General features: G+C 52.8%; 1 protein-coding gene across 1 annotated transcript; it reads right to left on the bottom strand.

Annotated features, from left to right (window-relative positions):
- Positions 1-5,079: 5,079 nt before the first annotated feature.
- Positions 5,080-23,358, bottom strand: CES4A (carboxylesterase 4A). The gene is given in 14 exon segments (XM_050774953.1): positions 5,080-5,833; positions 9,405-9,534; positions 9,537-9,567; positions 9,931-10,007; positions 10,609-10,749; positions 11,282-11,320; positions 11,475-11,579; positions 17,209-17,218; positions 19,000-19,103; positions 19,216-19,369; positions 19,787-19,920; positions 20,093-20,231; positions 20,341-20,545; positions 22,965-23,358. Coding segments are annotated over 14 exon segments (1,431 nt in total). The 5' UTR covers positions 23,047-23,358; the 3' UTR covers positions 5,080-5,753.
- Positions 23,359-23,783: the final 425 nt, after the last annotated feature.

Raw genomic sequence — 23,783 nt, 5'->3', positions numbered from 1 at the left:
GTTCATGCATTCACTGTCACTAATGAGTTCTTGTTTCCCTGTGCTGCCCACCCTCCACCCTGCCCACGTGCCTGTCGCGGGGCACGATCCAGCACCGGTCGTGGGTTTCCAAAGCCTGGCTCTGCCATAGCCACCAGCGGGGAACTGCTCCAGTCGGCCAGCCCAGAACGGGGCCTTGGAGGTCCGGCCAGCCCAGAACGGGGCCTTGGAGCAAGGAGGGCCATGAGAAGGCAAGAAGGCTTGGGCCGAGCCGCCCCCGCCTGGAGACCGGCGGCGAGATTCAGCTCCCGGCGCCCGCACGTCCGCCCAGGCTCTGGGCCAGCGCCAGGCGGTTGGATCCGTGACTGCAGATGGCGGGAGGCCGGACGGCGTGTCCCCCGGGGCTCCCAGGCAGCCAGCGCTGTCGGCCAGGCCGGGAGGGCTGCGGCAGGCGGGCGGGCGACGGGAGCCTGGGGGCCCGCGGCGGAGGCAGCGCTGCGTGGGCTGCGGTCAGCAGGGGCCCCGCAGAGGGGCCGCGTCTCTTGCGCTAATTGGCCCTTTCCCAGCCGCCTGGGCCGGTAATTGCTGCTTCCAGGGTGGAAGGTGGGGGCGTGGCGGGGGAGAAGCTGGGGAGCTGCTTCCGGAGCCGGGAGCAGGCTCATCCGGAGGTGGGCGGCCCGGCCCGGCCAGCAGGGGGCGCGTGTGTGCGCTGTGCCCGCGAGAGCTTAGCGCCCGCACTCGTTCGTCCCCGCGGTAGCGCCGGCTGGTGTGAAATCCGGGGGATGGGGAGGGCGGCTGGGGGCAAGACTCAGAAGTGTTCTCGGGCTTTCACCAAGATCCAGTCTGTTGTGCGCACCGATCCACGCGGGATGGGGCCTAGCAACAGCTTCAGGAGAGACTCCGGGTGGCCGTGGGAAGACCTGAGTGGGGACAGGAAGACAAGGTGGGACGATGGGGCAGTAGTAAGTAGCCCTCCCGCCTCCGTCATCCAGCAGTGCAACCCGGGAAGGAGCTGACTGGAAGAGGGACACCTTCCTGGGTGTATGGGGAGGGTGTGGAGCCAGGGCTGTGGGAGGCAGGGGCCAGCCCAGCATTCAGACTGCCCACTGGTGTTCTCCCAGGCTTGTCCTCCCTCCTAGGGAGGGTTCTAGGGTTTCCCCAGAGCCCTTTATGATTGTCATATATGCCACAGCCAGCCCAGACCCGACAAAGCCCTGGCTCCTGCTCAGCTGCACTTCCTCCAATTTGGGGAGGAGGGCCCTGGGTATGTGGCCCTTAGAAGCAGCTGCCCTCCCCACAGACCCGTGTGAGAGAGCATGAGGAGGGGCGTTCAAGAAAAATCATTCATGATCCTTGTTAAAGCTCAGTAAAGCAGACTTTATTCAGGAGCATCGAAATAGGCATAGGGGCCGAGTCGTAGCTCATACCTGTAATTCCAGCACTTTTGGAGGACAAGGCGGTAGAGAGGTTCTCACTCTGTCACCCAGGCTGGAGTGCAGTGGTGTGATCATAGCTCACTGAAGCCTCGGCCTTCTGGGCTCAAGTGATTCTCCCACCTCAGCCTCTTGAGTAGATGGGACTACAGGCATGTGCCACCATAACTGGCTAATGTTTTTAATTAATATTTTTTGTAGGGATGGGGTCTTGCAGTGTTGCCCAGGTTGGTCTCAAACTCCTGGGCTCAAGCAGTCCTCCTGCCTCAGCCTCCCAAAGTGCTGGGATAACAGGCATGCGCCACCATGTCAGACCCAAACATTTTTAAAAAATCAGCCGAGGCTGGTGGTGCCTGCCTGTGGTCCCAGCTATTTGGGAGGCTGACGTGAGAGGATTGCTTGAGCCCAGGAGTTTGAGGCTGCAGTGAGCTGTGATTGCACCACTGCACTTCAGCCTGGGCAACAGAGGTGACCCTGTTTCCAAAAAAAAAAAAAAAAAAAAATTGACATAAGGACTGCCACAGTGGGGTTTTGCAGTCAGGCAGTTGGGGAGAGAGATTGGGCTCAACTCTGAATACAGCATGGACAAGTAAGAATTTATAGCCAAGGAGCAAGGTGGGGTCAGTGGATGGAAAATTACTGAAAGGAAACATCAGAGATAAAGGGGGAATTCTGGCTAAGCCCATCCAATAGGATTCTTGCTGCAGCCAGGCCGGGGTGACCAGACATCATCTTGGGGATAATAGAGGCTAAAGAACTTTTGTTTTTTTATTTTTTTTGAGGCAGAGCCTTGCTCTGTCACCCAGGCTGGAGTGTAATGGCACGATTTCAGCTCATTGCAACCTCCGCCTCCCGAGTTCAAGTGATTCTCCTGCCTCAGCCTCTCAAGTAGCTGTGATTACAGGCACCCACCACCACACCCAGCTAATTTTTGTATTTTTAGTAGAATGGGGTTTCACCATATTGGCCAGGCTGGTCTCAAACTCCTGAGCTCAAGTGGTCTGCTTGCCTCGGCCTCCCAAAGTGCTGGGATTACAGGCGTGAGCCACCGTACCTGGCCCAGGCTAAGGAACTTAATTAGATTATGGAAGGTGATCAGATATCAAGGATGGGGGGCTCTGGTTAAACTGACTTAGCAGGAATCTTGCTAAAAAGTCAGGCCTAGCTGAAAAAGTTCAGGAAAGTCTGAGTAGAGTTTGGTCAACGAGAGAATCTTTGTCAGGAGAGAAATCGGGAGGAACCATCAGAGGCAGGCCTGGGCTAGCTCCTGGGCTGTGCCAGCAGGCCCCAGGGTGAGTAGCCAAGGACCTCCAGGTCACAACGTCCCTTGAGGACACTGGAGTGAAATCTGGCTCAGTTGGAGCTGAGCCCCTGCTGAGTTCTGCACTGGCTGCCCCAGGACCACCTTCCGGGGGCTGAACTAGCAGCCCTCACTCTGGCTCCTTACTGATGAGTGGCTGTTTGTTGGCCTGCGACATCCTCCGGCTGTGCTTCCTGAGACTAGAGCTGCCCCATCTCCTGTGGTAGCCACCCTCCTCAGGGATTGCTCCAGGTCTGGATGGAGGTGGCAGGGTGCCTCAGGCTGGCCTGGACCCAATTCCTGCTCTGCCTCCACCAGCTCAGGCCCTTGGGCAAGGCTTTTCAATGTCTCAATGCTTCAGTTTCTTCATCTGTAAAATGGGGATAATAAGATCCATGGTCGTTGTGAGGATTGTTTGCTTGGAAGGGGCTTCCCCCCTCCTCCACCATCCCTTTGCTTTGGGGGTTAGATCCTGGGGTATGAGGAATTAGATGGCCTCGTCCCACAGATCTATACAGCTTCCATTTGCCCCAGAGACTCAGGAACCTCTGGGAATAAAGGACCTAATCAACACTACTTTGGGACAAAAATACTGTGGAACACTATGCCAGTGTTCATAGCAGCATTATTCACAATAGCCTAAAGGTGGAAAGAACCCAAATGCCCATCACTGGATGAATGGATAAACAAAATGTGGTATATACCTGCAATGGAATATTATCCAGCCTTAACACGGAAGGAAATTCTGATAGATGCTACAGCATGGATGAACCTTGAAGACATCATGTGAAGTGAAATAAGCCAGACACAAAAGGACAAATACTGCATTACTGTACTTATGTCAGGCACCTGGAAGAGTCAAGTTCATAGAGACAGAAAGCAGAATAGGGGTTACCAGGGGCTACGACGAGGGGATAACAGCGAGTCATTGTTGAACGGGTACAGAGTTTCAGTTTAGATGATGAAAAAGTTCTAAAGACAGAATAGTGGCAATGGTTGTGTAATGATGTGAATGTACTTACTGATATTGAACTGTACATGTAAAAATAGTTAAAATGGGGCTGGGCATGGTGGCTCATGCCTGTAATCCCAGCACTTTGGGAGGCCGAGGCGGGCGGATCACAAGGTCAGGAGATCGAAACCATCTAGCTAACACAGTGAAATCCTGTCTCTACTAAAAGTACAAAAAATTAGCCGGGAGGCCGGGCGCGGTGGCTCAAGCCTGTAATCCCAGCACTTTGGGAGGCCGAGACGGGTGGATCACAAGGTCAGGAGATCGAGACCATCCTGGCTAACATGGTGAGACCCCGTCTCTACTAAAAATACAAAAAACTAGCCGGGCGAGGTGGTGGGCGCCTGTAGTCCCAGCTGCTCGGGAGGCTGAGGCAGGAGAATGGCGTAAACCCGGGAGGCGGAGCTTGCAGTGAGCTGAGATCCGGCCACTGCACTCCAGCCTGGGCGACAGAGCGAGACTCCGTCTCAAAAAAAAAAAAAAAAAATTAGCCGGGCATGGTGGTGGGCACCTGTAGTCCCAGTTACTCCGGAGGCTGAGGCAGGAGAATGGCATGAACCCAGGAGGCAGAGCTTGCAGTGAGCTGAGATGGCGCCACTGCACTCGCCTGGGTGACAGAGCAAGATTCCATCTCACAACAAAAAACAAAAATAGTTAAAATGGTAAAATCTGTCACATGTATTTTACCACCAAAAAGCCCACAGTGGCCAGGCATGGTGGCTCATGCCTGTAATTCCAGCACTTTGAGAGGCCGAGATGGGCGGATCACCTGAGGTCAGGAGTTCGAGACCAGCCTGGCCAACGTGATGAAACCCCATCTCTACTAAAAATACAAAAATTAGCCAGGCATGGTGGCGGGCACCTGTAATCCCAGCTACTCGGGAGGCTGAGGCAGGAGAATCGCTTGAACTCAGGAGGTGGAGGTTACAGTGAGCCAAGATCACACCACTGCACTCCAGCCTGAGTGAGAAGAGCGAAACTCCGTCTCAAAAAATAAAAAAACTTTAAAAAAAAGCCCACAAAACAATGAAACAAAACTGTGGGACAGGCTGGGATATGCACGGGCTGCAAGAGAGGCCAGAGGAATCTGGATGCAGCAGTAAGACCTAAACTGATGGACAAGTGAGCATGGGGTGTGGCTGTCCTACTGTTCTGAGGGGTGCACTTGAGACCATGAAGGCAAAAGGCAAGTGTTTTGTACCCCAGGCAACTTTGCAGTAGCACCCCTTGACTGAGTGTAGCATCCAGGCACAGCCCACTAAGGAACAGGCAGCAACACTCCCTTTCTCCCAGGGCTCAAATTGAGACACCATTCACTTCATGCACCCATTTTATAGGTGGAGAAATTCAGGTCAAATCAACACTTCTTTATTGAGAACATCCCTGTGGATAGACTTTGGAGTGGCCCTGGGGGAGATAAGTGCGGGTGGGAGAGAAGATCCCAAACTACCAAAAGTTTGCTCCATGTCACAACCTGCCCTAGGCCTCCAGGCCAATGTGAACAGATGGGCACAAGGTTGAGCAGGATGAATGGTAAATGCCAAGCTGGGTGCAGTGACAGGGGCAGTAGCAGTCTGGGTCGACCTCCCATAAGAAGGAGCCACAAGGAGACATTGAAGGGTGGGAGGATTTGAAGAAGGGAAAAAGAGAGGTTGTCCCGAGGCTGGAGAGCTGGGCACAGTATGGTGTTGACAGGGCCTGGCCTAACTGGATGTCAACATTGAGGTAGGGGGCATCATGGGATGTCAGGCTGGAGAGGGCAGTGCAGGTCCCACACAACAGGCAAAAGCTCTAGCTCTGGCCTGGAGGCAGCAGGGAGCTCCTGCAGTTCTAAATTGGGGTGGGTAGAACTCTTGTCCCCAGGTATGTCCATGGCCAGTCTCCCCAGGGCCTGGGTGGTGGGGCAAACCCCTCTTTGGCTCCTTCCTGCATAGCCACCCTTAGAATTGCCTCTGCTTCTCAGGTCTCTGAGACTGGTACAGACTCACGCAAAAAGCCATCTTCTTCTCCTTGAGCTTCATGCCCACGCTCATGGTAAAATCCAGCTGCAGGTACTTTTCATCCTTGTTGTAGCGTGGCCAGCAGGGCAGATTTCCATCATTGGGATTTCTGCCCAGAAGAAAAAAAGAGAGGATTATGTGTGTTCCTCTTCATCATGCTTCTTTCTCTCACCCTGCCCTCATTTAATTTGCCCTTGGGAATTGGGGTTCCAGAGGGCTTTACAGAGATGATACTTAGATCTTTAAGAAAGAGTAAGAAAGTGTGTATTGGGGTGGGCCTTCCAAGCAGAGCAAACCGTATGTGCCAGGTTGAGAGATATAAAAGACCAAGGCTTTTTGGAGGAAGCATAAATCAAGAGTTAGGTAAAAACAGAGTGTGTGTGTGGCCAGGCGCAGTGGCTCACGCCTGTAATCCCAGCACCTTGGGAGGCCAAGGCAGGCGGATCATGAGGTCAGGAGATCGAGACCATCCTGGCTAAAATGATGAAACCCTGTCTCTACTAAACTACACAAAAAATTAGCCGGGCGAGGTGGCGGGCGCCTGTAGTCCCAGCTCCTTGGGAGGCTGAGGCAGGAGAATGGCATGAATCCAGGAGGTGGAGATTTCAGTGAGCAGAGATCGCGCCACTGCACTCCAGTCTGGGTGACAGAGCAAGACTCTGTCTCAAAAACAAAACAACAACAACAAAACAGAGTGTGTGTGAAAGGGATCGAAGTGGAAAGGAGATGACGTACGAAAGATTTTGAAAGGCCTTTCATGCAAGGCTGAGGGGCTCGGACTTTATCTTGAGGCAGAGAGAAGCCATGAAGGGTTTTAAGCAGGTGAGTGACTTGGTCAGATGTTATTTCGGAAAGAACCCTTGGGCTGGGTATGGTGGCTAACGTCTGTAAGACCAACACTTTGGGAGACATAGGTGAGAAAATGGCTTGAGCCTGGGAGTTGGAGACCAGTCTGGGCAAAATAGCAAGACCTCATCTCTCCAAAAAATACAAAAATTAGGCCAGGCATGGTGGCTCACGCCTGTAATCCTAGCACTTTGGGAGGCCGAGGCAGGTGTATCACCAGGTCAGGAGATCGAGAACATCCTGGCTAACATGGTGAAACCCCGTCTCTACTAGAAATACAAAAAAATTAGCTAGGCATGGTGGTAGGCGACTGTAGTCCCAGCTACTCGGGAGGCTGAGGCAGGAGAATGGCATAAACCTGGGAGGCAGAGCTTGCAGTGAGCCGAGATTGCGCCACTGCCCTCCAACCTGGGTGACAGAGCGAGACTCCGTCTCAAAAAAAAAAAAAAAAAAAAAAAAAATTAGCCGGGCATGGTGGTGTGTGCCTGTAGTCCCAGCTACTTGGGAGGCTGAAGTGGGAGGATCACCTGGGAGGTCAAGGCTGCAGTGAGCTGTGATTGCACCACTGCACTCTAGCCTGGGCAGTACAGTGAGACTGTCTCAAAAAAATTTAAAAAAAGAAAAAGACAGACAATGAGTATCATCCGGATGGATTGAAAGGAGAGAAGCCAGGCACAGTGGCTCATGCCTGTAATCCCAGCACTTTGGGAGGCTGAGGTGGGTGGATTGCTTGAGGTCAGGAGTTCAAGACCAGCCTGGCCAACATGGTAAAACCCCATCTCTACAAAAAGACAAAAATTAGCCGGGCGTGGTGGCCTGTAATCCCAGCTCCTCGGGAGGCCGGGGCAGGAGAATCGCTTGAACCTGGGAGGCGGAGGTTGCAGTGAGCTGGGATTGCGCCACTGCACCCCAGTCTGGGTGACAGAGCGAAACTTTTAAGAAAATAGTCACAAGGCTATCCAAAGCTCTCTTTACATGTCGCTTGCCCCCTATACTGGGTCAGACACCTCCTCTATGCTCTCAACATGCCTTGTGCTCCCCCAGTACAGCTCTCAGCGTGCCAGATTATAATTTCCTGATTTTACGTGGTGAGCTGCTGGAGGATGGCGCTCATGTCTGCAATATCCTTGAATTCCAGCTCCCAGTACTGGGGCTGGGCCCAAAAGAGAGCAGTGGTGAATGACTGTGGAATGCTTGAGTGAATGAAGAGTGTGGGTCATGGATCAAGAAGGACACATTCTGGAGACATTTAGGATCTGGTGACTGACTGGGGAAAGCTGAGGAACAAGGGGCACTCTGGTTGGGTCAATTGGGCAGTTCCTGTAGGACATGCTGGGGCAAATATCCGAAGCAGCTGGCCATCAGGTCCAGCACTGGGCAGGTAGAATGGCCAGATGTGTTGGGGGGTAGACTCACCCTGTGCAGGCAAAGTTGGCCCAGTATTTCATCATCCGGAGGCTAAGTGCCTTCTCCTTACCTGTGAAAAGGCCTGGGGGCAGAATGGGATGTGGGATTTCAGACAGAGCAGGGGATGCTGACATCCCACCCTACTCTTGCTACTTTTGCTGCCTCCAGAGCAGAAGACTTTCATTTGGGAGAGCATCACAGATTAGGAACTGGTGAGCTCTCTGTGGCCAGCCGATGGAGGGGTGGGTCTGCATACAGAGGTGGAAAACTGGACACCCAGTCGGGGTGTCCGGTGGGGCCTTTATACCTGTGGCGAAGGGGCCCCCGAAGAAGAAGTACATCTCATCCCCATGGTCTGCCCAATCAGTGCGGGGTTTGACAATTACTCCACGAGCGTGGTGCTCAAATTCATACAGGTAGACAGGGAGTCCGGCATCTGTGAAGAGGGAAACTGAGGAGGGCTGCAGGAAAAGCCTCAGCCTAGGCTTCTCATCCACCCCGTGTGTCCCACTAACCTGCACCAAGCAGGAAAAAGAACTTTGGCTTCAGAATCAAGGGAGCAGACTTGAATCCTGTCTGTGCTATTCATTCGCTGTATGATCTAAAGCAAGTAGCTCTACCTCTCTGAATTGTATCAATAATTCCTTATCTTCAGACTGAGAATGCTAAAACCTAATTCACAGGATTGTGGCCAGGATCATGGAAGCCTTTCTTTTCCCTGTTCTGAACCTTCCTTTCTTGGCCTCTTATTGAAGGGTCTTTGGTGTCTGCAGTTTCCAGCCCCCACTTTAACCTGTCACCCACATGTTCCCTAGCCCCAGTCAGCCTGGACTTTCACGGTGCCCCTAAGCCTGTCCTTTCAGCCAGGAAGCGTTCCCTGACCACCCCAAGCTTCTCCTCTGTACTGTCTGAGGTTGCCCTTGTTCCTAAGGAAGAACAGTTCCTCTCTTATACCCTTTTTTTTTTTTTTGAGACAGAGTCTCGCTCTGTTGCCCAGGCTGGAGTGCAGTGGTGTGATGCTGGCTCACTGCAGCCTCCCCCTACTGGGTTCAAGCAATTCTCCTGCCTCAGCCTACCGAGTAGTTGGGACTACAGGCATGCACCACTATACCTGGCTAATTTTTTTGTATTTTTAGTAGAGATTGGTTTTCACCATGTTGGTGAGGCTAGTCTAGAACTCCTGGCCTCAAATGATCCGCCCCCGCCTCAGCTTCCCAAAGTGTTGGGATTATGGGCGTGAGCCACCGTTCCTGGCCCCTTCCTCTCTTATAGTTGATAGCATGCTGCCTCCTCTGTGGTATTTTAGAATCCTACACTAGCCCAGAAGTAGAGAGAGGGTTGGGGAGCAGTCAATAAGCCCAGTTGGTAAACAGCACACCTGGAGAGTGGACAGGGCCAGTGTGGCCACTCATGGGGACCCCACATACCTCAGTGGTAGTGAACAGTCTGCAGCATGGCGTACACGAAAGTGGCATCTTGAACTATGTCCATCATACAGTTTCGTAGCATCTTCCAGTTATGCTCATTGACATTGTCTAGGTACTCCTCCAGGTACCTCCAAGTGGTACCTGCTCCTTGGTGATATTCTGGGTGGGGAGGCCACACTTATCTGAGGCCTGGGTGCCAGCTGGGCCAGAGGTGGGCCCACCAGTGACTTGGATCCAGGCTCAGCCCCCCAGGAGTTTTTGGCCTGGGAGGGGAAAAAGGGAGATTCCTGGGAAAGTTTCCATCTCAGCAGAATGTAACCCTGAATTTTGCTGCATAACTTCCCCTATGACCCTGAGCACCTTACCTATAAGCAGTCATCTGATCCCACACCAAACCCCAGGCCCTCCAAGAAAGATCCTTACCCTGGATGGGAGCCCCTTTGCAGAGAGTAGCTACTAGGTTAAAAAAACGGGGGGTCAGCCCTGTCCAAACTGAGCACCCCTGCCAGCTGGGTCCCTCTCCAATAGGCTGCGGGTACTCCAGAGCATCTTAGTGATGGTTTCCTTTCTCATCGCCTGCCGGTTTAGCGGGAACTTCATGATCTGTTCACAAGCCAAGGACCCCAGTGTGGGTCAGGCCTGAGCATTAGGAGGGATTCTGGCCAGAGCCACAAAGGCCCCAAGGGTCTTGCCCATCTAATGATGAGTTCTCAGACACAGCACACAGCCCAGGAAGGGCCCATGACTCTCTCTTGCCCGCCTGCTCCCATCCTATTCATCACTACCACCTGGGCTAGAGCTGAAGTGGTACTGAGTGGGGGTCCCTCCTGAGCTGGGGCATCTACCCTGACCCAGGAGCAAGGGAGGGCTTCAGGATTTGCAGTTGCCTAGAGGCTTGGGAATGAACATCATAAGCCATCTAAACTATGATCTGAGAATTTATGGCCCTCAAATCTCCAACAGGCCACACTTTGCCCTTCTTCCCCTCCAACATTCATGGCCAGTTTTTACTGTACAGGGACTACAGGAGGCTCCCAAATATATGTGCATCCCCAGAAGGGCTACTGGCATCTGCCCTGGTGCCCAGCACTGTCCAAGAGGCATCCTTCCCTGCCTCCACTGTGGTACTCACGTAAGGCAAGAGCCAATTGAACTCCTACTCACTTACATAAGGCAAGAGCCAATTGAACTCCTACTCACTTACATAAGGCAAGAGCCAGTTGAACTCCAGGTTGTTGACACCTAGAAGGTAGGGCACAGATAAAACCTGCCCCTGGGTCAGGAGCACCAGAGAGTCATCTGGGATCACCACACCATCCTCCACAGGGCTCATGGACCAGATAATCTACAAGGCAAAGGGCATTTCCAGCCAGTCTCCTCAAGTATCCTCCCAGGGTCCCTGCGACCTTTGGTGCCCCTTCAGAGGCTGCTCTAGCCTAGGCTCTTTGATTGCAAAAAGACTGGAGCTGGCATGGTGAGCCCCAGGAGGATGGGTGTGGGAGGGGAGCAGGATAGGCAGGACCAAGTTACGTGGACTTGGGATGCTTACCGCGGGTATCTGTATAGCTCACTCCTTCACCTCTTGAAAATCTTTGCTAAATTTCACTTCACTGAGTCCTGTCCTATCCATTCTATTTAAAAGTCCACACCTCCCAACATGTCTAACCCCTTTACCCTCTCCATTCCTTGCTATTCACTTATCATCTTCTAAGGAGGTGGATAATATATTTATTTACAGAGTTTATTGTCCTTCCCCACTGGAACATCAGCTCCACTCGGGAAAGGATCTTGGCCTGAACAATTCCCTAAGTATCCCAAGTGCCTGGCACAAAGTAGTGCTCAGTAAATACTCAAATTGCAGAATGTGGCCTGATTACCTCTTCAGGGTCTCTCTGGAAGTTCAGTTGGAGGAATCTCTGTGGTGGAGAGGAAGGGATCAGAGTTAAAGGAAGTCTCCCCAGTGTGCTCTTGAGACAGGGTCCCTGGGGAAGTAGTTGGGGGTGGCTGGGTACCAGGATAGGAGGATGGCCTTCAGGTAGCCAGGTCAGGCAGCTGGAATGTTCTACCTACCATCTTGTTGGACACACACATCACCTTGGCCCCTGAAAGTGCCCTCAGGCAGTTTACCAGGATCTGTGTGCTGTTCTGGTTGTATCCAGCCAGGTGGGCAACCTTCTATAGAGAGAAGAAGGGATGCTCAGGGGTGCTTCCATCCTGCCCCTCCTTGCTGAGCCCTGTTTAAGGCCCAGCTCAAGTGGTGTCTTCTCTGCTGGTCACTTCCTCTTCTGTGACTCCTGATGTCCTGTCTACTTTTTTTTTTTTTTGAGACGGAGTCTTGCTCTGTTGCTCAGGCTGGAGTGCAGTGGCACGATCTTGGCTCACTGCAACTTCTGCCTCCAGGTTCAAGCAATTATCCTGCCTCAATCTCCCAAGTAGCTGGGACTACACACCATCATGCCCAGCTAATTTTCGTATTTTTAGTAGAGTCGGGGTTTCACCATGTTGACCAGGCTGGTCTCGAACTTCTGGCCTTAAGTGATCTGCCCACCTCGGCCTCCCAAAGTGTTGGGATTACAGGCATGAGCACCATGCCCGGCCTCCTGTCTGCTGTTGACTGTGTCCTGGCTGGAGTTATTTCAGTTGGCTGTTTTCCTCCCCAAGTGACCATGCTCTTCCCAAGGGCAGGAATGGAGGTAGACTCATCTGAGTCCTGGCACCCAGCCCAGTGCCTTATACTTTGTGGATATTTGGGGTATTTTTGGAGCATGGGCTCTCTGGCCACCTCGCCTTTTCTCCCTGCTGGCCCAACCCCTAGGTGTCTATTCTCATAACAGCTGGGCCTGGACCATTTGGGGTGCAGGACACCCTGTTTGCCTCGCCTTGTTCCTCTGCTCCCTTCTGCTGTTGTCCTAGCCTAGCCTGTTCCCAGAGCGTCACTGCTCCCTTTCACCAGTCCTTCCCTACAGCATTCCAACACTCCTCAAGCCAAACCTGTCCACCCCCACCCACATTCCCAGCAACTATCCCATCTCTCTTTCACTTAAGGCCAAACTTTTTAACAGGCTGCCTTCCCCTCCACTCCCAGGAAAGACCCAGTTTCTCCAAGGTATCAGCATCTGTATCTCTATAGATTGTTTTTTGTCTTCTTTGATTGACTTCTTGGCAGCAGCTAATGTGGTATTAGAATGCTGTCTAGTAAACCACATCTACCTTCTCACTAGGAAAGCCAGGGCTCTGATAGCCAGGAACTGGGACTATGAATAGCCAAGGCTTCTGTGTCCATCCCACCCCCAGAGCCATCCTGCCATGGTCACCAGTGACATCCATCTAGCTAAATCTCTGTCATTGTCTTACTTGCCCTGACAACCCTCAACGTGGTTGACCACATTATATTCCCTTTTGTTCTGTCTCTTTCTCTCTTTTTTTTGTTTCAGACGGAGTCTCGCTTTGTCGGCCAGGCTGGAGTGCAGTGGCACGATCTTGGCTCACTGCAACCTCCGCCTCCTGGGTTCAGGTGGGAGATATCAGCTCACTGCCTCGGCCTCCTGAGTAGCTGGGATTATAGGCACATGCCACAACACCTAGCTAATTTTTGTATTTTTAGAAGAGATGGAGTTTTGCCATGTTGGTCAGGCTGGTCTCAAACTCCTGACCTCGTGATCCACCTGCCTCGTCCTCCCAAAGTGCTGGGATTACAGGCGTGAGCCACTGTGCCCAGCCTCCTCTCTTTTTTTAGAGACAGGGTCACCCAGGTGAATGCAGTGACATGATCATAGTTCACTGCAGCCTTGACCTCCTGGGCTCAAGTGATCCTTAGCCTCCCAAGTAGCTAGGACTACAAGCACGCACCATCACACTGGATAATTTTTAAATTTTTTGTAGAGACAGGGTCTCACTATGTTGCTCAGGTTGGTCTAGAACTCCTAACCTCAAGGGATCCTCCCACCTCAGCCTCCCAAGGTGTTGGGATTACAGGTGAGAGCCACCACGCCCGGTCAGATGCTCTTTCTCGAACAGCTTTCCTTCTCTGGGCTTCTGTAAAACCCCGTGCTCCTGATTTTCCTGCCACCTTGTTAGTGGTTCCTCCTCCTCTCCAGGCCTAAGCATGAGAGTGCCCAGTCCTCGACCCTCAGTTTTTTTTTCTGACCATCCTTTCTCCCATCATCCAGGCCCAGGGGCTTCATACCACTGATGTGCTGATGATCAGTTTGCCTTCTGTCTCCTCTCTCCAGCCACCTACCTGCCCTCCACATGGAACATCTGTCAGCACGTCAAGTTTAACAGGCCCCAAAAGGAACTGTGTGTGTGTGGGTGGGTGTGTGTTTTAGATAGGGTCTCACTCTGTCTCTCAGGCTAAGAGTGAGTGGCATGATCACAGCTCACTGCAGCCTCAACCTCCCAAGCCCAAGCGATCCTCCTACCTCAGCCTCCCAAGTAGCTAGGACCACGGCACTGTGCCCAGCTAATTTTTTAAATCTCTTGTAGAGACAGGGTCTCACTAGGTTGCTCAAGCTGGTCTGGAACTCCTGAATTCAAGTGATTTTCCTGCCTCGGCCTCCCAAAGTGCTGGGATTACAGGCCTGAGTCACTGTTCCTGGCTCAAAATGAATTCCTATTTTGCCCAAACTTGCTCTTGCTCCAGTCTTCCTCATTTTGATAAATGGTACCCCTATTTCCTTGTCTGCTGTGGCCAAAAACTAGTCATTATCAGTGATTCCTCTTCTTCCCTTGTGGCTTATATCCAATTCTCCAGCAAATCCTGTCAATTTTACTTTCTAAATAAATTTGGAGTCTGATACCTTCCTTCCACCTCCCCGGTAACTACTCAGGCAGAAACTACTATCTTTGCAACATCCTTCTCTCCCGCTGCCCACTGCAACCACCACCCATGGGCTATTCTGAGCAATCCACAAATTCTCACACTTGACACTCTGTTTCCAAACAGGCATTGTTCTGATAGCTCATAGTCAGTTTCTAACAACTGACACTCAGACTTCTATACAGTGAACGTCCTAACCTCTAAATCCCTGATCTCCAAGGTCCTAACAGTGGCCATCCCATGTTCTGTCACCTGATCTTTGGGATTCTAAATAAGTCACAGAATGTTCAGGATAACTGGGATCTTTCCAGTGACAGCCAATGTTCTGACAATGAACACCCTGGTATTTTAGTAACTGCTGGTCGTGTTCTAACAGTGGACAACCTGTTTCTTTCTTTTTTTTTTTTCTTTTCTTTTTTTTTTTTTTTTTTTTGGAGACAGGGTCTCACTCTGTGGCCCAGGCTGGAGTGCTGTCAGTGGCGACTCATGGCTTACTACAACCTTGACCTCTTGGGCTTTGATCAAGTGATCCTCCCACCTCAGCCTTTACAGTAACTGGGACCACAGGTGCTCACCACCACCCCGAGCTATTTTTTAAAATTTTTTTGTAGATATGGGGTCTTGCCATGCTGCCCAGGCTGGTCTTGAACTCCTGGGTTCAAGCAGTCCTCTTGCCTTGGTCTACCAAAGTTCTGGGATTAAAAGTGTGAGCCACTATGCCCAGCCAACAACCTGTTTTTAACAGCTAGACACCTAGGGTGGTATTTGTATCTTTTTATATCAGCTGATATCCAGGTTCTCAGACATTTTTCTAAACCTTGTGCTTTAACCAACCGATGCTGAGCATTGTTAATGATTGCCACAGAATGTTCTGGACAGTGGATTACTCAATAGTCTGAATAAATAGTAAATACACTTTTTCTGGGTAAACTGCCAAGCCCTGTGCTTCAAAGGGCAGTCATTGTTCCAATTATGCTTCTGTGACTCAGGCCTCAGCCCCCAGAGAGAGGGAAGAGCTCCGGAATGGGTCAGGAGGGTGATGTGAGAGTGAACACTGCCCCTCAGACACATTCAGGAAAACACAGCTCCCCAGCAGGTGCTGGGGCACGGTCAGTGACAGCCCCCCCCTTGCCTGGAGCTCTCCTCTAAGAAACCAACAACAAGGCTGGGAGTGGTGGCTTATGCCTGTAATCTCAGCACTTTGGAAGGCTGAGGCAGGTGGATCACGAGGTCAAGAGATCAAGACCATCCTGGCCAACATAATGAAACCCTATCTCTACTAAAAATACAAAAATTAGCTGGGCGTGGTATAGCATGCACCTGTAGTCCCAGGTACTCGGGAAGCTGAGGCAGGAGAATCGCTTGAACTCAGGAGGCAGAGGTTGCAGTGAGCCGAGATCATGCCACAGCTCTCCAGCCTGGTGACAGAGCGAGACTCCGTCTAAAAAAAAAAAAAAAAAAAAAAAAAGAAAGAAAGAAAAGAAACCAACAACAGCATTGTCAGTGACTTAAACACCATCGGGACCAGTTAGCTCATGATATGGGTCTGAAAACTGAGGCCCAGAATGGGCCCTAGGCCTGCCTGTGGTCACACAGTGAGTTATTCTCAGTGAGTTGTGCAAAGCCCCACCCAGATGCAGGCACAGGCCCACTGCCCCCTCCCGCGGACAGGCCTCTGACTCTTACCCAGGTGGGTGGGTGGTAGCATCTCTGATTCCTTTCCAGGGCTCCGGGGGTTCTGGAGGCGCAAACCTGCGGACACCTAGAAGAGGTCTGGAGAAGGGGACTCCTAAAAAGACTTGGATGGGTGTCTTCCCCACGTGCATCTGTTTTCCTTGCAGGGTTCTATATTTGGTGACCACTTGAGGCTTCTTGGTGTGCAAGGCACCTGGGAAGAGAAAGGAAAAGGGTCACCTCTGTTCAGCCACCCAGCCACAAATGGGATCCTGGCTCAGCCACTCAGCCACAACTGGGACCAAGACACCTGGGAAGAGAAGGGAAAAGGGTCATCCCTGCACAGCCACTCAGCCACAAATGGGACCCTGGCCCGTCTGTCATGGGAAGCAGCAGCTGCTTTTCATAACAATTGATCATAACCATTGTGTGTCTGTCCACTTTTTCTTGTGCTTCTCTCAGAATTTTTTCTCATTTAACTCCCTTCCTCCCCTCCCCTCCCCTCCTCTCCTTTCCTTTTTGAGATGGAGTCTCGGTCTGTTGCCCAGGTTGGAGTACAGTGGCACAATCTCGGCACACTGCAAGCTCCGCCTCCCAGGTTCATGCTATTCTCCTGCCTCAACCTCCCAAACAGCTGGGACCACAGGCACCCGCCAGCATACCCAGCTAATTTTTTGTATTTTTAGTAGAGACAGTGTTTCACCATGCTAGCCAGGATGGTCTCGATCTCCTGACCTCGTGATCTGCCTGTCTCGGCCTCCCAAAGTGCTGGGATTACAGGCTTGAGCCACCGCGCCCGGCCTTTTTTTTTTTTTTTTTGAGACAATGTCTCGCTCTGTCACCCAGGCTGGGGAATGCAGTGGTGTGATCTTGGTTCACTGCAACCTCCACCTCCCAGGTTCAAGCAATTCTCCTGCCTCAGCCTCCCGAGTAGCTGGGACTACAGGCCTCTGCCACCACATCCTGCTAATTTTGTATTTTTAGTAGAGACAGGCTTTTGCCATGTTGGCCATGCTGATCTCAAACTCCTGACCTCAGGTTATCCACCCACCACAGCCTCCCAAGATTTTGAGATTACAGGCATGCGCCACTGTGTCCGGCCAAAGTATTTTAATTTTTGTTTTTTTGTGATGGAGTTTCGCTCTGTTGCCCAGGTTGGAGCGCAGTGGTGCCATCTCAGCTCACTGCAACCTCTGCCTCCTGGGTTCAAGCAATTCTCCGGCCTCAGCCTCCTGAGTAGCTGGGATTACAGACATATGCCACCATGCCCAGCTAATTTTTGTATTTTTAGTAGAGATGGGGTTTCATCACGTTGGCCAGGCTGGTCTTAAACTCCTGCCCTAAAGTGATCTGCCTGCCTCAGCCTCCCAAAGTGCTGGGATTATGGGCGTGAGCCACCGTGCCTGGCCTAATCTCTTTAATGATTTATTTCACTGTGCATTTTTAATTTTGTTTTTGTCATCATTGTTTTAAGTGTTTGTTTTAGGGCTTACCACAAACATTTTACCTAATCAGAATAAGCTTCAGTTTTGTTTTTTGCTTTTTTGTTTTAGACAGGAAGGAAGGGGAGAGAGAGAGAAAGAAAAAGAAAAGGAAGGAAGGAAGGGAGGGAGGGAGGGGAAAGAAAGAAGAGAATAGAAAAGAGAAGAAAGGGAGAGAAAGAAGAAAACACAAAGACTCCAGCCTGGATGACAGAGCAAGACCTTGTCTCAAAAAAGAGGGAAAGGGAGAGAGAGAGACGGAGGGAGGGAGGGAGAGAGAGAAAGAGAGAGAGAGACAGAGACAGAAAAAGAGACAGAAGAAAACACAAACGATAGGAGTGGGGGGAATTTTGTGTAAGGACTGACTCCTGACACAGCACTAAGCTGCAGAGGGTCTTGGAAGGGACAGATGACTCCTAGTTATCCTGCAAAACCCAGCTCTTCTCCTTCCAGGGTGCCTTTGGAGGCCAGGAGTGATCTGCTGAAGCCCCTTAGTCCTGTAAAAGGACAGAGTCTTACTCTGTCACCCAGGCTGGAGTGCAATGATCACAGCTCACTGCAGCCCTGACCTCCTGGGTTCAAGGATCCTCCCACTTCACCCTCCCAAGTAGCTGGGATCACAGGCATGAGTCACTATGCCTGGCAAATTTTTTCATAGAGACAGAGGTCTCACTATGTTGCCTAGGCTGGTCTCAAACTCCTGGGCTCAAGCAATCCTTCCACCTTGGCCTCCCAAAGTGTCGGGATTGCAGGCATGAGCCACCATGCTCGGCCCAATGCTGTCTCTTACCCAGAATTCTGGCCTGGCCCTTTCCAGCCCCACTCCCCAGGCTCAGGCCAAGACCCGGGTATGCCTCCAGCTAGCCACATGGGGACAGAGCAGCAGCCCTGTACTAATGTTAGTCGTAGGGCACGGTGAGGGTCCAGGAGGTGGGCCAGGGCCAGGAGCCTGGCTGTGTTGTGGTCTGGGGCTCACAGAGGAACAGACAGGGCCTGACCAGGACTCGCCCTAGGCATATGGCGAGTCAGACTGCTTCTAGGCCTTCCTTGGGGTGGCAACATTAGGTAGCTCCCACCCCAGGGGATGGACCTGATTCCCAGGCATGGCCCCCACTTCTCTAGTGCCTTCACTTCCTGCCCTGTCCCCTAACCTGAGAGCTTGCTGCTGCAGGACCTGTCACTCTCTCCCACACCTGCAGCCTTTGCAGATGTAGTTCCCACTGTGGCTTCCCCTGGATTCTCTTCACAAGGCCTTACAATGAGGATGTAGGGTGGGGATCTGGAGCCTGAATGGAGAGCTCTCAGGCAGCAGGTGGCTGGGAATGGAGACCCCCTCCACCATGCTGCCTGGGGCAGAGAAGGGTGCTCCTCAAGACCCCACCCTGGAGAAAGGGCCAACGATGATGTGCTTCAGGGTGGCATCCTTCAGGAAGCCCTCCCTGACTGCCCACATGCTGGAATGCAGCAGTTGTTTCCTCTGTTCCTCCTTCATCCTAGTGGGCTCCTCTTTGCTAACAGGAAGTTCCCTGCCAGCAACCCCCACTACTCTGAGACCCCAGGGCCAGCACAGAGTGGGGTACGGGAGGCACAAATAGAGTAAGAGAGGGAAGGAAATGCAGACCTGAGCTAGGGGCCGGGGTGAGACTCGATGATCCCTTGGCTGGTGATGACCCCACTCTGTGTGATGGCTCTGTGGAACAGCCCTGCAGCCACTGGGGACAGGACCTGGGTGCAGTGGAGACAGCAGGTGGCTGTCAGATGAGGGCAGAGGGGCTGGGAGTTCTGAGACCACCGGAGCCCTCCTGGCCGCCACTGCCAGTCCCCTATGGTGACTTACCAGGCCAGAGACAATGCTTCCACCAGCAGATCCACCAAAGACGGTGACACAGTTGAGGTCACCCCCAAAGGGAGTGATGTTTCCTTGCACCCAGCGCAGAGCAGCTACCACATCTAGGAAGCCCTGGTTGCCAGGTGCATGCTCATCTCCAGTGCTGGGGGCAGTGTGGGGCAATGGTTAGTTCAGCCTGGCTCCTCGCCAGCCTCTGCAGGTTTGCTTTGAATTAGCCACCAGGATGCCAGACACTTCTCTGCTCCCCAGGTCTGGCCTGACTGGGAGCCATGGTTGGCATCTCCAGGGCCTGTTGCTCTTTGTCCCATATCCTGCTGGAACCTGGGCTTCAGCCCAGGAATCAATGCCCTCTACAGGGACCAAGTTCACTGTATAATTCTGGCTTTGGCTGGACCGCTCTCCCAGGGTGGAGGTTTGGGGGGTGCCCTTCTCTGCCCTAGACAGCATGGGTAAGCAGCCCTCCATTCAGGCTCTGGTCCCCAGCCTAGATCCCCAGCTGCTCTGGTGAGCTGGCCACTCCCTGGTGCAGGCAGTGCTCTGGCCAGGCCCGTCATCTCACCTGAAGAAGCCAAGGACCCCAAGGTGGTACTGGACTATAACCACGACCACGTCCCCATAGGCAGCCAGGGCTGATTCATCATAGGAGGTGGCAGCGCCAGTTATCAGAGAGCCTCCATGGACCCATACCATGACCTGCAGAGGTGGCCATGGGGCAGTGACCCCCAAGATCCTGAGACCTCAGCTGCCCACCTGCCAGCCCAGGGCAGTCTCAGGACCTCTAGGGTGCTTTGGAAACAGGGATGGGAGGGGAAAGGTGGGAGTAGTGGAGCTGGATCGGGTGGACAGGGCCCTCTGGGGTGCCTACCGGCCTACTGGCCCCTGCGGTGGCCTCAGCTGGGCTATAGATGTTGAGGACCAGGCAGTCCTCTGAAAGAGAGAAGATCTGCTGTTTTCCATTGAGGATAAATCTGCTGTTGTTCATGCTCTCCACGTCTTGTAGGCACCTGTGGCCAAGGGTGGGGCCTGAGGTTGAGTTGTTCAATCCCACAAGCCCCAGCAGCAGGATTCCCCCAGTAACCTGCCGGTTTGCCCGCCTCCACCAACACTACTCACATAGGGGGCGCACTGCTGGCATCCCGCACACCCTCCCAGGGCTGTGCTGGGCGTGGGGCTGAGAACCGGTCAGGCCCCAGTGGTGGCTGGGCAAATGGAATGCCCAGGATGACATTCACAAGGCGGTCTGTGCCCTTCACGCCCACCTGCCGGCCTCACACACGACCCAGGGTGGTACGTACCTCAGGCTGAGCAACTTCGGGCCCTGAGGGAAGGACAGAGAGGCCATGGGGTGAGTTTGCAGCCCCCACGAGGGGAAGGAGTGAAAGACAAACACTCGGGCTGTTCTCAGTACTTACCACACAGCACCTTGGTAACCTTCCCAGCAAGCTGGTGAGCCTGGTCTTAGGTTGACTCCCAACTTCCTCCTCCCTGCCTGCCTGAGAGTCACTACCACTCCACTCCAGGCCAGACCGGGCCTGCCACTGGGGCCTTGAGCCTTGGGGCCAGCCACTTGCCCATTTGTTTGTTTTTATTTTTTGTTTTTGAGACAGGGTCTAGCTCTGTTGATCAAGCTGGAGTGTAGTGGCATGATCTTGGCTCACTGCAACCTCTGACTCCTAGGTTCAAGCAATTCTAGGACCTCAGCCTCCCAAGTAGCTGGGATTACAGGTGCGCACCACAACACCTGGCTAATTTTTCTATTTTTAGTAGAGACGGGGTTTCACCATGTTGGCCAGGCTGGTCTCGAACCCCCGACCTCAAGTAATCCATCCACCTGGGCCTCCCAAAGTGCTGGGATTACAGGCATCAGCCATCACGCCCGGCCCTGAATTTTTTTTTTTTTTTTTTTTTTTTTTTTTTTTGAGACGGAGTCTCGCTGTGTCTCCCAGGCTGGAGTGCAGTGGCGTGATCTCGGCTCACTGCAAGCTCCGCCTCCTGGGTTCATGCCATTCTCCCGCCTCAGCCTCCCAAGTAGCTGAGACTACAGGCGCCCGCCACCACGCCCGGCTAGTTTTTTGTATTTTTAGTAGAGACGGGGTTTCACCGTGTTAGCCAAGATACTCTCGATCTCCTGACCTCGTGATCCACCCGCCTCGGCCTCCCAAAGTGCTGGGATTACAGGCTTGAGCCACCGCGCCCGGCCTGAATTATTTTTAAAAATATAGAGACGGGGTCTCATTATGTTGCCCAGGCTGGTCTCAAACTCTGGGGCTCAAGCAATCCTTTCATCTCAGCCTCCCCAAGTGCTGGGATTACAGGTGTGAGCCATCGTGCCCAGCTGGCACCACCATGTTTCTTATACGGCCTGCAGAACTGTGGGTTAATTAAACCTCTTTTCTTTGTGAATTACCCAGCTTCATGTATTGTTTTACAACAACACAAACAGACTAAGACTGGAGGACTGCCTCTCCCAGGCTAGATAATTCCTGGAGATAGGAGGCAGCTCTCTGGGGAGTTGGAATTGGCAGGCAACTCTCTAGGGAGCAAATGCAAACCAGTCCAGAGCCACATCCCAACCACCTCCTTTATATAGCTCTCAGCTCCTGGCTGCCATCAACCAGCCGTAATCACCACAGAGCCAGGTACCAGGAAGCTGGGGACAGCCCCTTTTCCCAGAGCCTGCTGCCAATCATAAACCTGTTTAGCCTGCCTTGCCTACTCCTTCCCGCGGAAACCATGGCAAAAGGGCTTGCCCACATTTCCCCCCTGCTCCCTCTGCCTCCTGGCGAATGCCACCTGGTGCTTCCCTTTGTGGCCTTGTATGGCATGGCCTGCTTCCTGTTCACAGGGAACTATGAGCAAACTTCTTCCCTCCTGATAGTCATTTGCATATCTGCTTGTCTTACTATACTTGATTAAAACAAATCTTGGCCGGGCCCAGTGGCTCACGCCTGTAATCCCAGGACTTTGGGAGGCCAAGGCGAGCGGATCACGAAGTCAGGAGATCGAGACCATTTTGGCTAACATGGTGAAACCCCATCTCTACTAAAAATACAAAAAATTAGCCGGGCATGGTGGCGGGCGCCTGTAGTCCCAGCTACTCGGGAGGCTGAGGCAGGAGAATGGTGTGAACTCTGGAGGCGGAGCTTGCAGTGAGCCGAGATCCTGCCACTGCGCTCCAGCCTGGGGGACACAGCCCGAGACTCCATCTCAAAAAAAAAAAAAAAAAAAAAAATCTCAGGCCCCCTTGAAACATAAAGACAGGCCAGGCTTGGTGGCTCATGCCTGTAATCCCAGAACTTTGGGAGACCGAGGTGAGTGGGTAACCTGAGCTCAGGAGTATGAGACCAGCCTGGCCAACATGGTGAAACCCCATCTCCACTAAAAATACATAAATTAGCCGGGCGTGGTTGCAGGCGCCTGTAATCCCAACTACTCAGGAGGCTGAGGCAGGAGAATCGCTAGAATCCAGGAGGCGGAGGTTGCAGTGAGCCGAGATCGCGCCATTGCACTCCAGCCTGGGCAACAAGAGTGAAACTCTGTCTCAAACAAACAAACAACAATAACAACAAAAACAAATATAGCAAGAGCAGAGCACCTGCCCAGAGAGAATGCACAACCCCCGGTCTGCCTCCAAACAGGACTCTTTCCTGAGCGGTCTGCCCACTGCTCCCTGTACCTGTCTCACTCTTGACTTCTCCACACCAAGTCCCTCTGCAGGCCCAGCACGTGTGTCTTACCAGTGGCTATGGCAGGGCATGCCAGGAGCAGACAGGCCACCAGGATAAGGACCCCAGACTCCACTCTCACTGCTGTCTCCATTCTCCTGGGGCTTTCTTCCTTCTGGTGGGTTCGTGGTCTCGCTGTCAGGAGTAAAGTTGCAGACCTTCGGGGTGAGTGTTACAGCTCCTAAAGGCACTACGTCTGGAGTTGTTCGTTCTTTCCGGTGGGTTCATGGTCCCGCTGGCTTCCGGAGTGAAGCTACAGACCTTCTCGGTGAGTGTTACAGCTCCTGAAGGCAGCGTGGACCCAAAGAGCAAGCAGCAGCAAGACTTACTGCATAGAGTGAAAGAACAAAGCTTCCACGGTGTGGAAGGTGGACCCAAGCAGGTTGCCACTGCTGGCTCGGGCAGCCTGCGTTTATTCCCTTATCTGACCCCCACCCACAGCCTGCTGATGTGTAAGAGAGCTGATTGGTCCGTTTCAACAGAGTGCTGATTGGTGCGTTTACAATCCTTGAGCTAGACAGAGTGCTAGACGGAAAGTTCTCCAAGTCCCCACTAGGTTAGCTGGATACGGAGTACCAACTGGCGAATTTACAAACCCTGAGCTAGACACAGAGTGCCGATTGGTGTATTTACAATCCCTTAGCTAGACATAAAGGTTCTCCAAGTCCCCACTAGACTCAGGAGCCCAGCTGGCTTCACCTAGTGAATCCCGCACCCGGGCAGCTGGCGGAGCTGCCTGCCACTCCCGCGCCGTGCACCCGTACTCCTCAGCTCCTGGGCGGTTGATGGGACCAAGCGCCGCGGAGCCGGGGTGGCGCTCGTTGGGGAGGC

This window comes from Macaca thibetana, chromosome 20, assembly GCF_024542745.1.
Source record: "Macaca thibetana thibetana isolate TM-01 chromosome 20, ASM2454274v1, whole genome shotgun sequence".
In the NCBI taxonomy this organism is placed as follows: Eukaryota; Metazoa; Chordata; class Mammalia; order Primates; family Cercopithecidae; genus Macaca; species Macaca thibetana.
Note: the sequence above shows the minus strand (reverse complement) of the source record. Positions and strands in the feature narration are given on the sequence as shown.